Genomic DNA, 22,934 nt, shown 5'->3' on the forward strand with positions numbered 1-22,934 from the left:
AAAGTACACATATGAACCAACTGGTGCTTACTGTACAATTGCTAAATTTATTTTTTATCTCCGATGTTTTGTTTCATCTCTCAACACAGAAGAGATTAAAGCAATTGTAGTACACAATGTCTTCATGCCACTGAAACTGCTATACAACTCATCCTCCCCACCCCCACCCCCGAATAATATATACATATTACTATGTAATATATAGAACCTTTTTAAAAACTTTTATAGTACAGTATGACACACACACACAGATATACTATTGCACTACATTGTATTCTACAGCTCCAGTGTTGCGAGTTAAAAAGGGTGTGTGCTACACTGTATGTCCCTAGCATTGTGTTTTCTGAATCAATGGGAGCTCTCGACTTTCTTGACTGACATGATCTTTACGAATTAAGATTCACAGACAGTGGCGTGTCCATATACATGTTCCCATCTTGTGTGGAAAACGAAAAGATGCTGTAATGCGACAGCACGAGCCTAATCGCACAATTGCAGTCTGGAGGTTTCCTGTTCTCATACTAACTCAAAATGACAGCAATTGCCGTCGCAGGATTGGGGCCACAGCCTGATCCCTAACTTGATATACAAAGTATGCATGGAAGTTTTCAGTGCCAGTTTCACATGGCAGAGCACGCCAATCATGCAAATCTAACACCCCCATTCCACAGAGATTTCCTATTATCGGTCACTCGTCAGCAGCTACATGTACATGTAAGTTTATTGCTTTTGGGCACCCACTTACATGTACGTGTATCAAATCGCAGTCTGATGGGTCCAACTTGTGTTGGTCGCCTATCAGGTCAGTGTCAGACATGTCGGGCGGTGATCCCATGAGGCAACATCGTCTCATGAGGATCAAGCGCGACTGTCTCACACTCGCCTGATAGTCAACCAAGCAAGTGGGATTCATCAGACTGCCATCCAATACAATACGGTTGGTGGCCGGAAGCAACAATCTTTGCTTCCGACTAGAGATTGATGAGAAAAAAATAGATTGAATAGGGTATTATGCTCACTAACATCAAAGGTCCGTTTGAGTAACATACACCTACAAGCTGTAGAAGTCCAGCCCCTATTTCTGTCTACTTCAAATGTTACTGAGTACAAGTACTTACTGACGACTTCTTGACCTATTTTGTTATTTAACAGTTACAAGAAGGAAAAAAGTGTGATAATAATGTTGTTCTATGAAGTAATGATGTAACGATCAGACCCCATGAGTCAGCACCCCATCACTATGTACCAGTCTGACAAGATTAACAGACAAAAGTAGTTAAATAAATAAATAGAGTAAATGCAGGAGCATTTGAATTTGACCTGTCACCAGACCTAACCATGACCTGTGGCACTAGGCAGCTGGCCACTTGTACTACATGAAATGTTCCAAGTTTTGATGGAAATCAAATCATATCAAATCAAATACTTCTACAGGTAAAAGTGGAATGTGGGAATGTGACCTTCATTCGAATCTCATTAAAAAAACAATTTCCTTGTCATACATGTAACTCACCCTTACATTACGCTTGATGAGAGTACATCATATAATTCCTGCATTGACAATGGAATGTCGAAATACAACCACGTAACTTTGGACCTTTATTTTAGAACAATGAATGCCCAAACTTGATGAGAATTCAAAGCTTTTTTTTTTCAGTTATGCTGTAAACCATGCAACATTCTGTCCAGAGGGAAGATATTTTGAGAAACGTTTTGAGGAGAGATTACTCCCTTATGACTTTTTTTTTTTTCAATGAACAGTAGTAGAACCAAACTCAACGATAGGGTATACACACATGTATGTAAATCCATTTGTGTTGGATCATACGTTAGCTCATTTCTGATGAATTCCTTGTTGAACATGACTGCTTGTGGGTATTAAAGCCTGTGTTGCACATGACAGTCCCATGAAGTTATAATTTCAAATCTTCATGAAACCTGAAACCGAGAATGACATTCACAATAATTACCGATTTTCTCTCTTCCATAGAGGAAGGGCAGATGGTAAGACGCCCCATTTATCAGTCACTGAGTGAAACTTCACCAAGAGAAAAGAATCTACAGCTTTATTATCAAATGCATACCAGTATCACCAGGTTAAGTGTTTTTCCAGTGAGTTTAACAAATGATGCCGTCTCTTCATATCTTGCTAAGTTCTGCAAATGAAAATTATGTTATGTTTAAAGGCATTTTTCACAATCCATGGATGAACGCACATAAAATCAGTTTTGTCTTTTTATGTTTCATGTAAATGCTAATAATTTGACTGCAATAAAATGATTAAAAAAATAATAATACCACAATGACATTTGCTTTTCACTTCATAACACTTCAGTTGTTGTCCATGGACACATTGGGTAAAGTACAGATTTAAAATGAAAAGGAAGTCAACTTTAGTGGAATATGAAATTAGAATATTTCTTCAAGGCTCAAGGAAAACTTTTCAATAAATTAACCAGTTCCTGTGCGTAATTAATCTACCAAAATGAAGTTGATAGATAACTGAGAGAAAAATACACAAACACACAAAACGTAAAACAAAATAGAAAGATTAAACCGATAATAATTTCACCAGCTACATGTCAAGGGAAAATCATGAGAGTGCTGGGAATGATGATGCATATGATTCCCTAAATTGGCAATGCGTAATGAATTTCCCAAACAGCTAGTCAATCTATGAGGGAAAGGAATGATTTTATGATAAAAAGAACAGGATAAAATTCCTACATTTCTCAGACATCAAAGTACTTTACCAATCTTAAGTACATCAACATTATAACGGATTATAGTCAAATTATACAACAGATTCGTCTTTGTTTTCATAGAGATGAATTGCTAAGTACAAGTGTATAACTAAAGCCTACTCAAACTAGTTTTGTGAAGATCTATGTTCACTTAAAAATTACTAAAATAGTGAATATAAAAATTCTCACGATTGATTCCTGGACTTCACATTTAAGTACTATCGATCGTAGCATACATGGGCAAAGTGACATCTTCAACAAGACACAAGGCAATATTCAAAAGGCTGTCCACATGATAAAAAGGTGCTTGGGCTTTAAGTAGAAATTTTAGTGAGAAGCTCAACACAAATGAACCCATAATGAATTTCCCATCACAATTGCTGTCGCTATCTTCACAGAAACATGATTTTTTAATAGGTAATATCCTATTTGTTGTCATTGAGTTTTCACTGCACTCGTTCAAGGTTTACGTGATTGAATCAATGTGGCTGGAAGATTTTTTTACTCAATTACATCAATTAGACACAATCAAATTCATGCTGGAATCAAGCAGTCTACATGTACATCGTACTCCCTAATTAAACTCTAGTCTCTACAAGATAAAAATCATCTTCTGATCTGATATAAAATGATTACATACAATGTATCGACATATATGCACATAAGAGAATTCCTGTACATTTAGAAAGGAAAGAAACAAAGGAATATTTACACTCTTTTCATGTACATACATCTTCAGTCCTGAAGATATCTAACATGCTCTAGGAATACTACAAAGTTCTTTTGCTAGCGAGATCATACCAGCATGTGACATCGACACATAACACATCCATATTTGAAATGCTCTTTGTACACCTTCAATATGTACATCAATACATCTATAGTACTATTAAAGCAGTCCTGTATTTACAGATGTGAGGACAACATGTCCTCTCATAAAACTGAATGCACAGAATGATTTACGAACCGAAGTACCCATGCCTCGATTAATCTATATACATGGCAATAGACTCTTCCAAAGTGCTTAACTGCTAGTACATATCACTATCTTGCAGTAAATGCCATCATTGATCAAAACACTTCAGTGTGAAATCAGCCGCCATCACATAAACTCTTTACACACACAAATTTGGTGAAGGGCGTTTACACCAGTATCTCTTCTTCTGGACAATGGTAAAACATTGGGGAAACTCAAGACTCCATATCGTGACTCGTGACATTTGCAGCCAAACATAACTGAAAATATTCATATATCACCATCCTTTTCATGACTTTGTTTTGTTTTGTTTTGGCCTGAAAATGAGAAAAGAGAATATTTCCCTCAAAGAGATGTTAAAGGATACCTCATCTTTGACACGACCATAAATTTGTGAGAGAAAAGTTAAAAGCACACACACACACACAAATCTTCTTCAAATCTCTGTTTCTGTTCTTTTTTTTTCACCAACCAGTTCAAAGTTCAGTGATGTGTCTGTGCCATTATGTGCCGACTCTGCCTCACAGTGTGAATGCTTAAAGACTGGGTCAGCAAAGACAGTAAACCCACACAAACTTTTGTCAAAAAGCATCATGAAACTTGTGAAACAAAATTAGAAAAAAAAAATTATTTTCGTTCTTCCCTGAGGTAAAGGCTATTGCAGTCAAACCCCATGAAACTCCACTCATAAAAGCTGTTAAACTGCACATTTTGTACCCATATGGCCTTCCATACTCAAAAAGATTGCAGGTGTGGCTCTCCATGTAACCAATTACTTGAGGGAAGGGTCATTGACCCCACAAACTACCGTCATCTCTTCATATAATTTGTGGATCCAAGAATCCACTTTCATTCCATCAAGAAGAAATGTAATGCAGACAACGAGTTTGGCATGACCTTCTTTTCAAATTATAAATAATAAGGATGTGCTCTCTGACTGTGCTTGTGTACTAGTGTATTCTGGTATAAATCTACGAGTAATCAAGAAGGTGCAAAAAGGGAATGGGGCACTGATTTTCCCCCACGTCAGAAAGCAATACAGTGGGACTAACCAGCAAAATGTACATGTATAGTTAGGAGAGACCTACAATGTACATCACTGTCTTGAGCAGGAAAATTGCTGATTTTGTCACTTCTCTTGTCACCGCTGGTAGCCTTTGGGGGTCACTGTTGCACCCTTTGGGGTATAACCCTAAACCCACTTCCCAAGCAATGGATTCAAGGTGATTTAAGGGTATGACTGAGCAATCTGCAAATATGTTGTCCAAACTTAAAGCATTACAGTGTAATTACAAACAGGAGTACTTCCTCATTGTATGGCACATCATATACATCAAATGCAAACAATTTCCTTTTTTTGGGGGCTAATTCTTTGACATATACATAGTGCATGCTGCACTTTACTAGTAGAAAATATACATAGCACACTTTTATAATCACTACTTCACATGATGGTATGAAAATAAATCTGGCTGCAAAAATACTTCCCTCTCATGACTTCTACATTCACATCGCTTTGGTACACTCATGCTGTAAGATTACATAATCCCATTTCCATGGCAACAATTTCAGCACGGGACAGCTTGTTTCTCTACTATGGCAGCTAATTAATGCAAAACTTTCTCACTTCAAAGTTGTCATTCCTGGTATGATAATCAAGCCAGAACACTGTTTTCGTTTGCTTATTCTTTCTTGTTCTTTTTTTTTTTTTTTTGGGGGGGGGGGGGGGGGTTAAGAAAGCAAGATACAAGGAAGTGAAAATTTTTGCAATAATATAAAACATATAAATTTAGATAGATGGAGAGAGAAAAAGAGAGAAATATATAGATAGATATATAGGAAAAAGATTAAAGAGAAAGAGAGAGAGAAATATACATAAAAAGTAGAGTTCTCTTAGGGAAAATTATAGACTTCTTTGTCCAATCTAAAGAGGAGTACTGGTATGTTACCACCTACACCCAACCGATCCCCCATTTCACTCTTCTAAACTGGCCTGGTAGTTTAAATGTACAATACACAAGCATTATACTGGCTTGTTTTTGTCCTCAACGACTGCATTCAAACATACTAACCAAATATGGACCGACTCATTAAAATTTTGAGATGCTTCATTAAGTTTCCATGTATGATGAATAAACACCCTTTAACTCTGAACTGAGCTGAGGAGCAACACAAAACTATTAGAGTCGATATTCACAAATGGCAAACAAAAATACACACTCTATTACATGGCACCACAATCGATGTAATGGGTCTCAATGTGAAAAGGAGGGCTTTAAAATATGGGCAAACTTAAGCTGACCCGCTGGTAACGTACATTGTTACTTTTGGCCTTGGTATGGCAAGAAAACACCATTTTTATTATCATTAGAAGACTTACCAATACGATAATTCTCTACCTTGGCAATTTATTACGAGGGGAAATATTGCATTTCATATTTGGCATAATTTAGCACACAATAAGCCGTATGATGGCACCCTGTTTATTTCTGTTTTTGTAGAACTTAACTTCAAATCTTCCAATCCTGATGGCAACACACAGAAAGCAGTACAGTCTGCTCATACAAATGGACAATGAAGTTCTTAAACGATACACAAAGATTACTTTTGAAGTGAAGTGACCCTTAAAGCATGGCAAAATGTCTCTAACATCTGAAAAACTTACCAAATTTTCAGGGATTTGGCCAAAATCAATCCAAACCTACACCTTTTCCAGGCAAATATGGCACAAAAAAAAAACCCACCAAAAAACAAAAAGCACACACACACAAACAAACAAATATTTCTATCACACGAAAAGTTACAGAAAGTAACCTTACATGGAAATGTACTTGTAGTAAAATAGCACGATACACATGTACCTTCATGCTGGCATATGTAAATTACACTCTGACAGTACTTGCTTTTTCCTGTGGACTCTGATATTGACAGTCTGGCTTAGCACACACAGTAGTACTTTTAGCACAATAATTGCATTGACATACTCGTATAGCATATAATCCAAAGAGAATTTACTGATTATGTTGACGTAATGCCACAGGAGCTTCCAACATAATCATGCTTTGTGTCCTAACTCCCTCTCCTCAAATTGCTTGCCCTTATGATCTAAAAATTGCCACCAGTTTAATAGCAGCCAACATCCACTGCAAAGTGATCTGAGCAAATTAATGCTTGCAGTTGTGGGAAAGCACAACACAAATGCGGAAAACGGTTACTCCAAGGTCATGAACTGGTTAATTTTGCGATCTCATCAATATTTCATTATGCGCCTCGATATCTTCCAAAAATAGTTTCTCTCAAATTGGACGAGATGAGATAATGTAGCCAAGGTGAAAGTAGTCTACACAGTCAAGGCTTGTTTTATTTTTTTTAATTTTTTTTCCCACCACAGCTACAACCATAAGCTGTCTGACAGCACAAAATACATGGAATTATTGTGATTCAATGTGAATGAATTAATTCAATTTTTCTTCCATCTGTACTACAAAAAAGGTTAAAAAAAAGTTATCATGGGCATGTTGTAATTTGCTTTAATGTGTGTTCCAGAACCTTACCAATTCACCTTTAAATCTCATGTATCACAATATATACTCAGTCTCTTCGAGACTAATGCAGAGGAATTTCAAACTGACAGTTCATTCATACACTCATAATTTAAATCAAAAATTTGTTTATGAGTTTAATAAGTAGTACAAAATAAATAGTGCCATGCAAATACTGAAATCACTAACAATTTTTCATGATTGGACAATTCATTTTGGTAGGAAAATGTTAAAAGCCAGGTAAAATATTGTTTGCCACATGCATGCACACTGACCATGACTTTGGTATTAACCTATCACACCTTGGATAACTATCAAGTAGAAAGGGCCATGTGGTATGCTGGAGAACACATTGCACTTCCAAACACAAGGTCACTGGTTCAAACCCCCTTCACATCACTGGTGCCCTCAAGCAAGACTCTCTATTCACCCAATCTACTCCACAATTTGGCGTATGCATGACTGCTTGATTGAAAGTCCATTTAATTGTCGTTGTATTTTGGCCTGTATGCATGACAGCAGGTTGTGTAGTTGATTATTCTATTGGGAGTGGCATTCATTTTGCTTATGGTGCGGGTGTGGCTCCACTGATGCGGGTAATATTTGAGTTTTGTAGAGCTCTCTGGGTCCAACACTAAGCTAAAAAGGTAATACATCGAACTGTCGGTTTATATTATAACACAAAAAGCACTGAAGCAAAGCTGGCAAGTAAATTGTTTCGAAAATACATGTATCCAATGGATGGATGATGAAGCTTGCACTATGCACTATATCAATTTTTTCAATCCTACAAAATAGAATAAAGTACAAGGTAGGAAAGGACAAACATGTACATTGTATATCATTGATCTACAAGCGCAGAATACATTATAATCTGAAAGCACACATGTAAGCAGCTTACTGGGGTAGGTATGCTTACATGCTTTATACTTGTAGCATATTCAGAACAACAAGGCTAAACTTTTGCAGTCAATTTGCAATCAAAGAACCCTGTAGAGACAGCACACAGAAACAGATAGATTTAATCAATCCTTTACATGCCCGGGCACGCAGTTTTTAACTTGCCGAGTTTCTTCATCATCATTCAGTAAATCCATCCAATCATGACCTTGTTGTAGATTGATAGCATAGCAAAGCCCACTCAGCTGCAGCAATGTGCCTAAATCTAACAGTAAGGCTAGAGTGACACAATAGATACAATAATGTATGTTGCTATATAAACAAAAAAAAAAAGAAGAAAAAGGAAAAAAAAGAAGAAGATGTGACAGACCTGCAGAAAAAGTAGATAGAGAGACAAAGGAAAAACAAAACCCTAAACAGACATGCCATATGGATGGACAGAAGGACAGATACAATGTACATATCTGAGATTGAGGAAAACATGTACGTAGATCAATGGATATACATTCAGCAATGAATTGGTAACAGACAAAAATTTGACTATGAAGAAAGCAGATAAATACTTAAGATAGAAAGATTGATAGATTCCATGATAAACAGACAGAGAGACAGACATGCCTTTGGCACAGACTGGAGTTGCAAGAAGGGTTGGAGCGAGATGAGATGAGAGAGAGAAGGAGCTTGAGATTTGATTACAATGCAGCAAAATTATTTTCACTGGGCAAGACAGCGTGACAAATATCACTTTGGCACGATCATTCATAAGATGTCCATCCCCTAAACTGAAGTGTGTGGCAGTCATCGCTGAAGAGCACAAAATAATCATGACCATGGTCATTCTCAGCTAGAGTTCCAGGTTACTGAACAATTATTTTTCTCCTTTTGGATTCATTGTGGACAGTGTGAAGGTGCTGAATGATATATACCGGTATCTATAGACAGCATGTAAACATGATATACACAATTGTACAATGTACCGGTGAAAATGATACCTTGCAGAGAACAGCGAATGCCATTTCACATGCTACTGCCATTTCAAGAGATTCCTAACAAAATTGAACAATTTTGGTCCCTGAATTGCAAATTACCAACAACTCCAGCAAAAGCCATTTTGTATCTCCAGAACTTTTGACACACAAGTTTACGCATACATACATTGCACTTTCTACTTTGACTTGACTGGACTTTTATATAGTTCAAAGGGTCAAAGGTCATGGGTCACAGAAGAGATTTTCAAACCCATTACTGCTTGTGTCTCCTGCAGTGGTTCATTGCTTCGCATTCCCTTTTACACTGCACATCATCTATTGCAAATAGAAATGTTTTCCTTCCACGGAAAATGGAAACATTGATCTCGGCTGACCCCGGAGTGCCAGAGTTCACTCTGGTGGCTAAGGGTCACTGGGGCGGGTTAAGGGTCGCCAGGCAGACCAATCAGAAAATAGGTCAGCATCTCGCCCTTCCCCTTGACCTTGACGATGCCCCTCTCGGTCAGCCGGTAGCCCATGGGGGTCAGGATGTTGCGCATGTCCTGGGTGACCTGAATTTTCTCCGGAATGCCCGTGGAGTCCATGCGGCTGGCCACATTGACCGTGTTGCCCCAGATGTCGTACTGTGGCTTGCGGGCCCCGATCACTCCTGACACTACTGGGCCAACATTGAGACCTGATTGGGGGGGGGGGGGGGATAAAATCAAAATGGAGAGATGTACTCACATAAATTACATATTATTCCCAACATAACGTACATTGACATCATCTTTTCATCTTAATAACATGCATTCAGACATTCACTATACCCCTATAGCTCCCAAAAATTACTGCAGGAACATGGACAGAAAACTTTTCATTAAATCAGGGCATGGTACAGGTGATCGTTCATTGAGCAAAATACCAGAGAATTCTGAACGCATACCAGCTGATGAGGATGTTACCATTGGGTAGGCAGCTGTGTATATTAAACATGGAGTCTGTCATATATGGCCAAAGCCTTTATCCGGATGAGCGCTGGTCCCGGCATGTCAGGATAGGAGAGGTCAGACTATATACAAGTGACACGCTACAACATAAGGATCCGAAAGTCATGGGAGGTCGATTTTCTGAAAATGACAGGACATTATTCCCTTACTCTTCCGCTTTAATTTCATATATAACACGACTCATAACAGTACTCAGTTGCGGAGATATTGATGATTTTATGAGAGCATGTCGAGTGGTCTAGGAAATCAGCGTTTTGAGAAAACTGCCTTCAAAGTTTTCCTTCTGATGCAATCATGATCAAGGGGAGGTAAGACAGTTTTCACCTCTTGACATATCAGTTGCTATAGAAGATATGTTCCTAGCAACCACTGATATGATCATTCAAGCTTAGCGCCAGCCGTCTACGCACGACCAATCAGTAACCGGGATGCCACGCACGGACCAATAAGATCACTCCCTCATTGGTAGGGGCGGAGTCTATCTGCGGCACTAAATCCAAATCTTCGGACATGTTTCTGTTCCGTTGAAAGTCGGAAAATCATGGCCCAGAAAAATGTTAATTTCTTACCTTTCCTTTGATCATTTAGTTTCGAAATTTCAGCAGATGATAGACAAAATATCAGATGACAAATTTATGCCAAAAACAGAAATTTGACGGTTTTGACTCAATATTTATGATATGACTTATAACTCGATTTACTTGGCTCAGCCGTCAGTGACTTTCAGATCCTTTTGTCGTGGCGGGTCACATATATTTCTCCCAACTCACCTATCCTCATCTTGAAGTTGTTAAAGGAGTGCTCGTTGACGTATTTGAGCTGTTTCATAAGCGTGAAGGCGAAGTCGGCCAGCGCGCTGACGTGGCTGTTGCCTTCCTTGTCGAACGTCTCCTCCGTCAGGCCCGAGGCGGCCATGTAGGTGTAGCCGATCGTCTTGATCTTCTCGATCTGCTTGAATTCCTCGCGGCCGATGATCTGGGGTTGAAAAGGGAGAGAGAAAATTTGGCATTCTCCCATCACATGACCTTTGACACTACCTGACATGCACATTACTGCACTTACAATAAAAAAACAAACAAACAGAAAAAGGCTGTCACCTGGGTACATTAAAAACTAACAAAGAGTACCGGTCAGTAAATACCAGAATGTGCATCCCATCCAAGCATGTGCTCATTGCCAACGGTTGACCCCAGTTGAGATTCGGCTGCGTGTGTACTTATCATATTATGAGATCAGTGATAAAGTTGTACACAATTTGTGGCAGGGATTTTCGTATATATACGTCTAGCAGCTTCAAACTGTGATGTTGAATACAAAACAAGATTTCAACACAGCCATTTCCCTCCGACCCAATAGGATGAGTGGTCCCATCAATCACATAGGAACTTTTCAGGGTAGATGTTAAACTGAACATGTGTCTCGTAGAGGTCTAGAAAATTGTAACCTTGTGATATAGCAAAGCCTCTTCTAGCTTATTGACGAGTCTTTCGAATGCTTCTCTGTATCATGAAGAAAAAGATATGTACCACTGGATAAAGCATTTGCTACCTTGAAAGGAAATGAATTATTCTTTTACCTCATCAAAGTCGTGGATAATTTCGTTCAGCAGTCTCAAGCACTCCACCCCCTCGTTGTTGGCCTCGAGCTCCACATAGAACTCAGAGAAGTTCGAGATCGAGGCAAACATGACTGCCACAAAGTCGTTGTCCCTGTGGTACAGGTCCATGTCGCGGGCCGAGTTCTTGAGGAAGTGCTCAGCCACAAACGAGGGCAGGATGTTGTTGAGGAGACGCTTGTTGTAGGCCTGGAGATTGGCCATCTCATCTTTCTCCTCTGTAGCCTGGTTGCCATGGAGATAACAATAATGGAGATATCTTCATTACTCAGGTATACTTTCAAAGGTCATTTACCTATATCACTTTTGCAAATGTCATGAAACTTTGCATGATTAAAGAATTATGTCTTCCTACATCGTGTATGAAATCTTATGGTAATATACTCCAGAATTTTTAAAATAGAACTGACAAACTATACCCCTTGTCACTCAAGAATACGCTTCCTTTTTTTAGCTAAAATAACAAGTGGGAATTTTTCGGAGTCAGAATGATAATTCACTGGAAATTTATACAATGTAGTATTCATTCTCCCTCCATGAAAACAAAATTAAGTTTTATTACCTGTACGAGATACCAGCTTATGAAATGTACGAAATGAATCTGATTTTAAGTATTGCAAAAGAGACACATGAACTTTAATAGGGCTCCAAACCACAATATACAGTGTACATCTAGTATGTATGTATGCCATTTTGACCATTTGGATACAGATCTGGATTCTTTTCTTCCCTCTAATTCAAGACTTTTCTCTGACATATGGAGATTTTTGCAAATATTTGTAGAGAATGTCATCTTGAGTCAATGCAACAAACTAGAACTCAAATTGTATACTATATTTTGAGCCTAAGGAAATAGAGCATAACAGCATATAAATCACAATTTCCGTACCTATGTGCTAATTTCATGAATGACACATCTACAGCAGGAATGCCAACATTGTAAACAGTACTGCAGTATTCTGAGGGTCCAAAATGCAATTTTTTTGGTAGAAAAGCCTGCAGCATTTTTTGGAAAAAAAAACCAGTACAAAATACTTTAGAAAGTAACATTGGCATCTCTCCCATAGTAACAAGGTTGCTAAAGAAAACAGCCATGCTTTGACAGATTTTTTTTTTTTTTTTGCATGGGCTATAGTCAAATCCCAGACAGCAGTGAGAGAAGAGCCCTCAAGAGTTAAAGGAATGCAGAAAACTTTTGGCCCAAGGAGCTGAGGATCCCGCGCCATGTACATGTACCCACCTGTAGCTTCCAGAGGAAGTCCAGCCTGGCCGTGGACTCCACCTGCCTGCCATGGATCCAGAGTGCTGCCACGTAGACGATCATGATGACCGGGGTGATGACCTTGAGGGGAATGTACTGCTTCTCCAGCATTCTAGAGGGGGGGGGGGGGGGGGGGGGGTGGGGGGAGAAGGGAGGGTGTCAGTGAAGCATCACACATGGCCAGCTCGTTCAGCCTTTTTATAGTCCTTACAAACACGTCTAACTTCTTTATGAAACACTGGTGATGAGAGTTATCACATACATTGCAGGTTTTGATCCAAATTGATGGCTTTTAAAAATATGTATTTATTTTTCTTTCGATGGCAAATGAAATTACATACTTTTCAAAATGATTCCACAATTACAAAAAAGGAATCATGGAATACTTTAATTCTGTCACATACAATATGCATTTATTCAAACATGATAATAACAAAGGTGGTAATGCTTATCATCATTCAAAATGAATGACACCGCTGCACACACATTACAAACACATACACAAAAACAACCACACACACAAACAACCATACAAACAAACTACAGAACACACAAACAACCATACAAACAAACTAGAGAACTCACAAAACCGCCCAACTGATGGAGAGGTGGGGGTCACTTACTGGACATAGGCCTGCTGGAGGGTGTCATAGTTGTCCAGTAGGTTGACCTGGATGGTCTCAATGAGAGCTAGATAGGTGACCCCTGTCAGGACCAGGAACACCAGCTTGGTCAGACTTCCAAGCTGCTGGAACACGGCACAGCTTAGCATGACAATGAGTATGCTGTATGTAAAGTACTACATGTGTGGAGAGCAATACAGAAATTTTAGGTGAAAATCACATCTACCATGTGGATTGCATAACATTTTGCTAATACTAGTTTACGAGGTATTTATAAACTGTGCATGCTACATATATTTTGCAGTGGGTTTTACCTGTATCGATGCTGTTTCTAAATGCCTGTGTTTGTGTCCCGTTACACAAATGCAACAAACTACGCTCTCCAAGGTAAGAAACCTCTAACTTTGTTTATCAAACAGGGTTAACCATGGGCGTCAAGGGGGGGGGGGGGGGGGGGGGGGGGGTGCGTTGGTGTGAACGCACCCCCATTCAGACCCTAAAAAAAGTTTTACTTATCAAGTATGCATGCACAATTTATTTCACATCCCCCCCAGAAATTTTGCTTGACAGCTGAAGAAACCCGAAAGTGGAATCAGAAAGTTACGCTAAAGGCTCCCCCTTTTTTTTTTGCTTGTTAGCTGATGAAACCCGGAAGTGGAACCAGAAATGTAAATGCACCCCCCTTGAAAAAAACTGGTGATGGCTCTGTTACTTCGCATCACGTTGGAAGGGTTCGCGATCAAGATTTACATTGTATTTAGCTACAATATTTCTTACAAGTCCTTCATAGAAGATTCTACAGTGTGTGCCCTTAAAATTTTCAGGTTTGCTTCTAACTTCTGATGCTGCCGGGCCTGTTGTATAAAACGCTAAAACTGAGGAAAAACTGACAACAAAACTCAGTCAGGTTGGCATAATTCAGCCAATGACTTCGCACAGCAAAAATCCTTTTAAAAATCAATCAGAGATTTTCTCAGGTGATATACAAATATACCAGGCCAGAGAGGTTCTGGTTGAAACTATGTGCATGAGGTGACTTCAATAGTACTATTTTTTGAGGGGCACAACTCAAGAGAAAATAGCTAAGTGCTGCAGAAGTCACCGAAGGCACATGGTTTAACCAGAACCTTGAACAATAGACTAGCATATTTGTTTTATATCCCTCCCAATGAATTAGATAGAGTAATACCCACAGTAAAGTGGGTGGTTGACTGATCTAAAATTATCTTCATTTTTTTTCACCCACAAAATTACAATGTGAAAGTGTATGCATCAACTGCGCGATGCCCTTTATCTCGTGAAGTGTAGACGCAGTGCATTTGGTGCAAAACTGTACTGTGATGTGATGTCTCATGCACTATTGTGCTTGTGACAAGGGTGGTGCGCACGCGCTTTAATAGCAAATATCGCCATGGTAGCGTGATATATATATATATATTTTTTTTTTACTATTTCCCTAGGGAAATAGTTGGACTAGGATTTTCACGGTGGAAATATGTTTTGTCACTTTCAATGCCCTCGACCAATCAGAGGACAAGAAATAATTTGTGAGGGATGTAGAAATTTTTATGCAACAGGTCCCTGATCTTGGTCTCACCATTGGGAAGTGACACGTTGGATTGTTGGGCCAGCAGTCCGCACTGTTCTCATCCCCCAGCGTTATACCGGAGTCGATGATGTCTGTGATGTTGACATCGTCGGCACTGGGCAGGCCTTGCTGGTCAGCCACGCACTCGTTGACTGATGTTGTGTCGTAGGCAAACTGGACAAAATGCACGCACATGGAGAGCTCATCAGCATAAAGTGATTTTTCTAAAAGTACATGTACATGTATCATACACAATAAGTTACTCTTCATTTCCAGAGGAAGTGTACAAGAAATACACTTTGCTTACTTTTGAACCAAAAGACAGGTTTTTATCTCTGACTCAAGAGTTTAACATGATGATTCATGAGAAGTGAGGGCTCACATGAGAAGATATTTCAGGAGAAATGAATGCTTCAAGCTCAAAATATTGTAATAAATAGTAAATACACTAGGGTGGGTATTACAGAAATAGAAGTTTCATACACTGCTTTCAGATTATAGGATTTCCACCTGAAAGTTTTTAGCGGACAAAGCTGTCTTTGATTTAACTAAAATGAATGGAAACCTTTACAGTTGACACTCCATTTATGCTTATTTAAAAAGATTCTGTGTAAGTACACATTGACTTGTGTGATAACAACTTTCTTCACAATAATGGAAGTTTGTTCCTCAGAAGTGACTAAGTTTCAAATTTCATCAGTGCTTTTCTGGGAGTTTGTTCGTCTGATTGTGCTTGTTTCGTTTATCTTTATCTGTTACTCTTCTTTTTTTTGGGGGGGGGGGGTTGAGGATAGAAATAAGGATGCCTACATTGTAAACTGCACTGCAGTATTCTAAGGGCTGAAAGGGCTTTTTTTTTTTTTTTTTTTTGCAGAAAAAACAGTATTTCTAGAACCTTTCCTGCAATATACAGAGTACATGTGTAGTAGCGCCATTTGGGAATATACAGTATTTTCCATGAAACCTAGTACATTATTTTCAATAACAAGAAAACAGTCGCTGTAAAAATTGACATTTTTGGTGTGGAAATATTCATGCATTTTGCATGACATGAAAAGAGTGCAAAAATAAAAACATAAACTTTTCACCTCGTGTGTAATTCTATCTTATATTTTGACAGCAGGGAATTAAAAATAGAATTAAACATGAAAAAAAAAACATGTAAGAGCTGTTATCTCTGAACAAGATAGAGCAAAGAGAACAAGGTGTATTTTGCAAGAGACTTACCATGATGGTGAAGGAAGCTGCAAACATAAGGAAGAGAGTCCAGACGGCCAGGACTGAGCTCAAACTACGACTCTCTAGGATGTGTCTTGAGACCTTCTGGCACCCAGACGGATTACACTGAAAACAATACATAACGACGCTCACCATTAATTTTCTTTTCATTTTCACTTCCATTTCCATTCATTTCTCTTCATTTCATTTTATTTCATTTTGTGTTTCATACAAATCTATTGTCTGTCACTAATAGTTAATTCTGTACCATGGTATTCATTTTGATTTCTTTTCCATTCATTTCACTTCAGTTCGAGTTTATATTTCAAAACACTTTATTTCATATCATTTAAAGCTACTTTCAATTTATTTTCACATAAATTATATCTAATTGAATTTACTCTTAGTTGATGTGATTTAATTCAATTTTATTTCAGTTCATGTTGTATTTTGTATCATTTCAGTTCTTACTATTTATAATTCATTCAATTCATGCTAATTTGATTTAATTTGATTGAAATTCATGTCAACACTGGCAATATCAAACTAAACGTACGCCTTGCTGAATCTTTTTAACAAATAAGAACTGTGTTGTGATACAATGTACATGTGTAGTTCAGGTCTGATCTAAGGCAATGAATAAACGTTCACACAAACACAAACACTTGAGTGTTGAATATTTGAATATTTTTAAAGTCCTGGTTACTTAAAAAACCTCTACACATCTCATTATCATAATCAGAGACTTTCAGCAATTGCCATATTATCTTTTTTTTTCAGTTCATCTCATATTATGAAGCACAGAGAGAAGGCCTTTACTGTACATATTGAGTGTAAAATATTCAATGGAAAGACCCATTTACAAAGTAAACTTCTTCCTTTCAAACAAAAAAGACAACATAAGGCATGGTCACACTGTGCAAAACTACATGTACCTGTACTATGGTAGTTTCACTACCCAGTATTTTGCTTTGCGTAATTTGGGCAATGTGACCACAAGCTTCTCAAGAAGTTACCAGCAAAATTTCCTGCATGCACTTAATATGAAGTTGCTCACTTCTCATGAAACTATTAGCTTTGTGCGGTGTGACCGCATGTGGCCGAAACTTTGAGAAGTTTGTGACATGATAATTGATCCACTCCTGTTGTTTACGCACATTGCACATTCATTTGCAAGCTGTTTATGCATTTGTATTTTCTATATGTAGGAGTTAGGGGACTTTTCTTTTTTTTTTTTAAAGACCGGAACTACTGGTAGTTTTGCATTACTGAAACTACAGTATGCACAGTTTCGGTAGTGTTATCTTGTGCTCAAACTTCTGAAAGTTATTGGGAAGCAAATTACGCGTCGAATGTCAGTTTCGCATAGTTTGACCGAAGCTGTTGTCACCAGGTCAACTTAAAAAAAGAGCCTGCTGGATATTTAACATCTCTGGACGTGTGATCTTACCGAACATTTTTCTGCGAGGACGATGTAGAGCGTGGCTGCAGAGAAGAAGACTATACCAACAAACACACCCAGCATGACATACGTCCTGAAAAAAAGGTAAGAGAAAAAGAATAAAAATACAGTTTTGCAGAGAAATAGGAAAACTTTAAGACCCCTATCTCCTAAAAAAAATTAATTTTACACAAATTGTTTAACAGTGGAACTCATGGTAGCCACATATGATGTTCTCTACATGATAAGACCCACTTACAAATCCAAACAATAGACAAACAACAAAACCTGTGAACATCCATTTAGTAGGCTTTTATCAAGATTATGTTTCAAATGATCTAAAATATATATAATTTGTACCATTATATCTATACAAACAATATACAACTTCAATGAATATATCTTTTTTGACATTCCCCTCGAAAAGGATGGAAATTACCGGTCTTAGCATTGAGGCAGAACATCTACATTGTAATCTGGCAACATTTGTGCTTGCCAGTATTGCTAGAGGGTTAACTACAAAAATACTTCAGGCAATAACTTCCATATCTTCTGGTTATGTGCCAACAGACACAAAAATTTATGAATATGCAAATTCCATCTTACTCAACTGAGCATGACAAGAATAACCACTCAAAAATTGTCCACTTTTACAGTTGTATAAGACTTTATGATGCTTATTGTTAAAGGTGTACAGATCAGAGGTTGCATCTGTCTGCATCTTGTTGCCCATGGTTACGGGCATATCTATGGTGATTACTACACATCATCAGGGAGGAGGAGGATGATGTGAGAGAGAGATTGGGGAGAATACTCACGGAGGGAAGGCAACGACCTGTGCAAGGCATATAGCGATGAGGAGCAGGAACGCACACACCATGTAGGAGCTGAACATGGGGTCGCGAACTTTGGAGTACTGCAAGAATGACACAAAGATGGCATTTGATGGCATCCACTCAGGTTGTGAATATCTCACCTACATTTGTACATGTAGCATCATTCATGCTATTACTGTTTACTACACTGACATACTCGGTAGGATTGGCATGACAGGTCAGCTTGCAGCATAAAGTTGACAACAGACCAACACCTGCCACATATTATTAGCTGTAAGTCATGGGACTGGAAGACATGAGGAGAAAATGTTAGAGGCATAATTTAATGTGGTAATTTGAAAACATAAAAATTAATCATCTGTGTATTATACTCCAAGTGTACATGTACACTATTATGATCATCCTCTAATACAATCTTTAATATTTGGAGTTCAACTGTCCCAGAAGCTTAAAAAAAATATCTAATATTATCTTTTTAGCATAAAATCAGTCAATTTCTCCTTTGCACATCTATTTGATCCCAAACAAAAAAGTGTAGAATGCATATACATTTATATAACATTTTTTATATCTTCATTACAAAAAAAAAAGAAAGAAAAGAAACTTTTTATGGAGACAAGTTCAATAGCTTTCGTTGACTTTCAAAGAGTACCAATGGAATTTTAGCTATAATATTTGACATCCTTTACTGCTATGAATCAACAAATGTAAAAGTGAAAGACTTTCAATGTTTTCCTGCCACATGTAACCAGTCCTATGTTACTGCCTCTACAATATTTGTGCTTAAACACACACCACATTCTTTCATTTTGAATTATCCCACTCAGGCTAGCCCAGACTGTAAATGAGGAAGATGACAAATAATAACGTTCATGATTGATCATACATACGGACCACTTTCAACTCATTTCCTCTACGACTTACAAGTCTGATTCTATAACGATGGATCCACGTGCGTGGCATCGTAAGCCGGGGGAATGTTTCCCCCCGATTTCATTAGTGCCTCCTTTGGCCAGATATCATTGTGGACACCACTGCGCCTCTCTCTCTTCCTATATTGGATTGATCTGCGACTCGTTTTGGCTGATTGATCGATGTTTAGGTGTAATTGCCGAGTGAACATCGCGCTGAATTCAAGCTCGCGTCTGATTAGCGTCTCTGATATACGAGACACGGAATTCATATCGCTCGTTTGCTGGAAAGGTCAAGTAGGTATTAGCAATTACGGCGGCTAATGCCGAAAAGAGAACATGATGCACTTTCTTTCCAGTTCAGTGAGCCCAATGAGGGAGGTTTTCTTTTTTCATTTTTCATACAGACCAGTTCAATTTCTGGTATTTTTCCCCTGCACTTGCCATTCACCATCCTGTAAAGAAAAATGAAACCTAAGTACATAATCTGCGGATTGAGGGAATGCAGAAGACTACAACATTTTGTGATGTCATACACGGATGATATAGAGAAAATACATGTATAAAGAAAATTCAACATGTTTTCACTTTTCTAGCATAATGAACCTACAATGTTGTATGGTGGGGTATGGTATGGTAGGTTACGATACACTTTGGGAGCGTTAGTGTGCTCTTCTGGTGTGGTTACATCACGGTACAGCGCGCTTCATGAGAGTGCTCTAACACACCCTTTCTCACTCAATCAGGGCTCACCTTTTCCTCCAAGTCCTTCTTGAGGAAGGTGAGGGTGAGACGTCTGACGTGCTCCGACCTCAGTCTGTCGATGCTGCGGGCATCGATGGCCCGACCCAGGAACTCATTGACCTCCTCCTCTGGGTCCTGCTTCTCCTGGTTCTTATCCAGACCCAATCTGGAAAAAAGACATCAAAAAACAAGTTGAGACAACCACACTTTTATTGGTATCCCCTCATCATTTTTCTCTTCACTGCAAAAGTAGAAATTTTGGTGTGAATAATTTTTTGCAATCAACCAGGATGCTTTTGATTCTGTGAAATCAAAATGTGAATTTAGTGTTACATACAGCAAGCAAAAATATCTGCATTTTCTTTTCGCTAGTTACATGACAAGCGAAACGCAAAGAAAATTTCCACTTTTACAGTAATTCATCTATCTCAAAAACTGCCTGGTAGCTCGGGGTTGTTAAGCATTAACTTTGAATACTTACAACCAGGTAAAGTTAGAATGGATCGCTGAATTCTACCGAAAAAGCTTGACAAGTTGAGCTAAGCGCCTAGGCACATAAAAGGTTAACGTGATAAACACCTATCTCTCTCTCTCGCCTTCCATCTCTGCTGCTCTCACATACTACATCTGGACTTCTCATCATTTTCCAATCACTAGACAACCTCTCTAGGCTGTTACTGTAATTGGGTGTGATAGCTATCGGTCCCTATATTGGTCAAGGAACATCAAAATCCTACATGTGTACGCTGATGTCACTTTAACAAAGCTACTGTAGTCATTATGCAGATGAGAGTTTATATTCGAACCAAACTGCTGGTAGGGCAAATTCTCATACATTTCATGCAAGGTGCTACAATGTAAATATTAAGTGCTTCATCAATTGTCTGGGGCAAGCGAAAGTCGGGCGAGTGTTTTGGAACAATGGGAGAAAATGCTCGGCCAAATTGGGCAAGCAAAAAGTTTTGAAGACACTATTTTTTTCACTTCCCCCCCCCCCCATCAAAGCCATGAAGTCAACCATACAGAAGCCAAAAGATAATGACTGATTAATGATGCAATGCACTTTAATTTCATTTAAGCAACTTTCCAACACTTACAATGTACATGTACAGTATGTGAGAAGCCCCTGTGCAATGCAATACCAACACTTGATCAAACCAAGTTTTTTACTCCATTGTGTATAAGCCTGTGAATCAACGTGTACTGTTTATTCAAATGATTGTATTTTATCAAGCCCTTGACTTGCAAGTGATTTTCTGTATCATTTTCTTACATGTTCGGACTTTCTCTTCAAGCACGTAAAAATTCACGTTCAGGAAAGTGTTCTGCAACAATTTGAAAATCTTCTTGCTCGACTGGGCAACTGGTAAAAAAAACTTATGTAGCACCCGGTCATGTACTTTTTATCATGAGGTTAACAATAATGGAAGAAAATAAAATATTCAATCCTACTGATGAGTGTGGAAGCTGAAAAGTATCAACTCTTCTCTGTATGACTGTGTCTGTTTGTATGTGAAACAAAACAATTTAATTTATTTCTTGCTACCACTGGCACTGGATTTTAGCTATCAAGTTGTCAACATTTTGGTTCTAACATCCATTCATTTTTGTCCACAAACCTTAAGTTTTCTAAATTCTTTTTTTACATGACGACTCTTCATCACAACAAAAAAATTAAGACTTTGCAATTCATAATAAATTAACTAACTTTGCATCCAGCATTGCCGTTCTCAGTACCTGTGACTTCAGTGGCTGTGAAAAGGCAAATACTCCACCTACAAGGGACCATTTGACAAACAAAAAATCTGCGCCAGAAGTGTGGGTAGGGAAATTGGTCAGCCCCTGGTAGTCTGACCCAATTAACCTACATCACCTCCTCCTTTTGTTTGCTGCTCAATGGTTGATGGGGGCGCAGCAATCACCCTAATTAACTCCATCGGAGGAGGGGAAGGTCACTTCTCGCTGGGTAAAATTTCGCTTTATACGCTTCCAAAACAAGTGACTCACTTATTTTCGATGTTGGTGACGCGGGCCGATTTTCCCGTCTTCTCATAGTGTCCCAGCGTCCTCATTTCCTTCGACTCCTTCCCCGTCATGATGGAGGAGAAGGGCTTCTCCGCCCCCCAGCCCTGGAGCTGTACCACCGACGAAGAGCGCCCTCTGTGTTCTCCGTTGGACGTAATGGGCGACCTCATCGTACTCTGATTTCGAACGATCAGAACAAAGAGAGAAAACTTATTTCTGAGGAGTAACGCTACAAGTCAATATACAGTACAGGACAAACTTAGGATCTTTGAACATTCGGCAACACATGTTCCAACATGTGCAGAGAGCACTTCAAACATGAAGCACACATTTGATAAATAAAAACAAACAAACAAACCTGCATTATATACTTTGGTATTCAGCAATCAAGTCTTCGGGTAATATTTGGGGCAATAACAAACCAACTATCATCCGTGCTCATTCAATTGGCAACTCTTAATTTTACTGCGTATCCTACAGTGTATATTGGAAGAACTACATACAAGTGTACATGTAGATGGAAATGGTAAGA

General features: G+C 38.5%; 1 protein-coding gene across 1 annotated transcript in view; it reads right to left on the reverse strand.

Annotated features, from left to right (window-relative positions):
• Positions 1–9,573: 9,573 nt before the first annotated feature.
• The window catches only part of LOC139741961 (adenylate cyclase type 5-like), a 232,232-nt gene continuing 218,871 nt past the window's right edge, over positions 9,574–22,934 (reverse strand). The window contains exons 9-19 of the mRNA XM_071652528.1: positions 22,385–22,578; positions 20,387–20,543; positions 18,705–18,802; positions 17,896–17,980; positions 16,455–16,571; positions 15,237–15,401; positions 13,640–13,815; positions 12,996–13,128; positions 11,717–11,980; positions 10,911–11,115; positions 9,574–9,827 (exon numbers count right to left, since the gene is read on the reverse strand). Coding sequence (XP_071508629.1) covers positions 9,574–9,827; positions 10,911–11,115; positions 11,717–11,980; positions 12,996–13,128; positions 13,640–13,815; positions 15,237–15,401; positions 16,455–16,571; positions 17,896–17,980; positions 18,705–18,802; positions 20,387–20,543; positions 22,385–22,578 — 1,848 coding nt within the window. The remainder of the gene's footprint in view (positions 9,828–10,910; positions 11,116–11,716; positions 11,981–12,995; positions 13,129–13,639; positions 13,816–15,236; positions 15,402–16,454; positions 16,572–17,895; positions 17,981–18,704; positions 18,803–20,386; positions 20,544–22,384; positions 22,579–22,934) is intronic.

Source organism: Diadema antillarum, unplaced genomic scaffold (assembly GCF_040938485.1).
Source record: "Diadema antillarum isolate AM-2024a unplaced genomic scaffold, OU_Dant_1.0 seq00000966_RagTag, whole genome shotgun sequence".
In the NCBI taxonomy this organism is placed as follows: Eukaryota; Metazoa; Echinodermata; class Echinoidea; order Diadematoida; family Diadematidae; genus Diadema; species Diadema antillarum.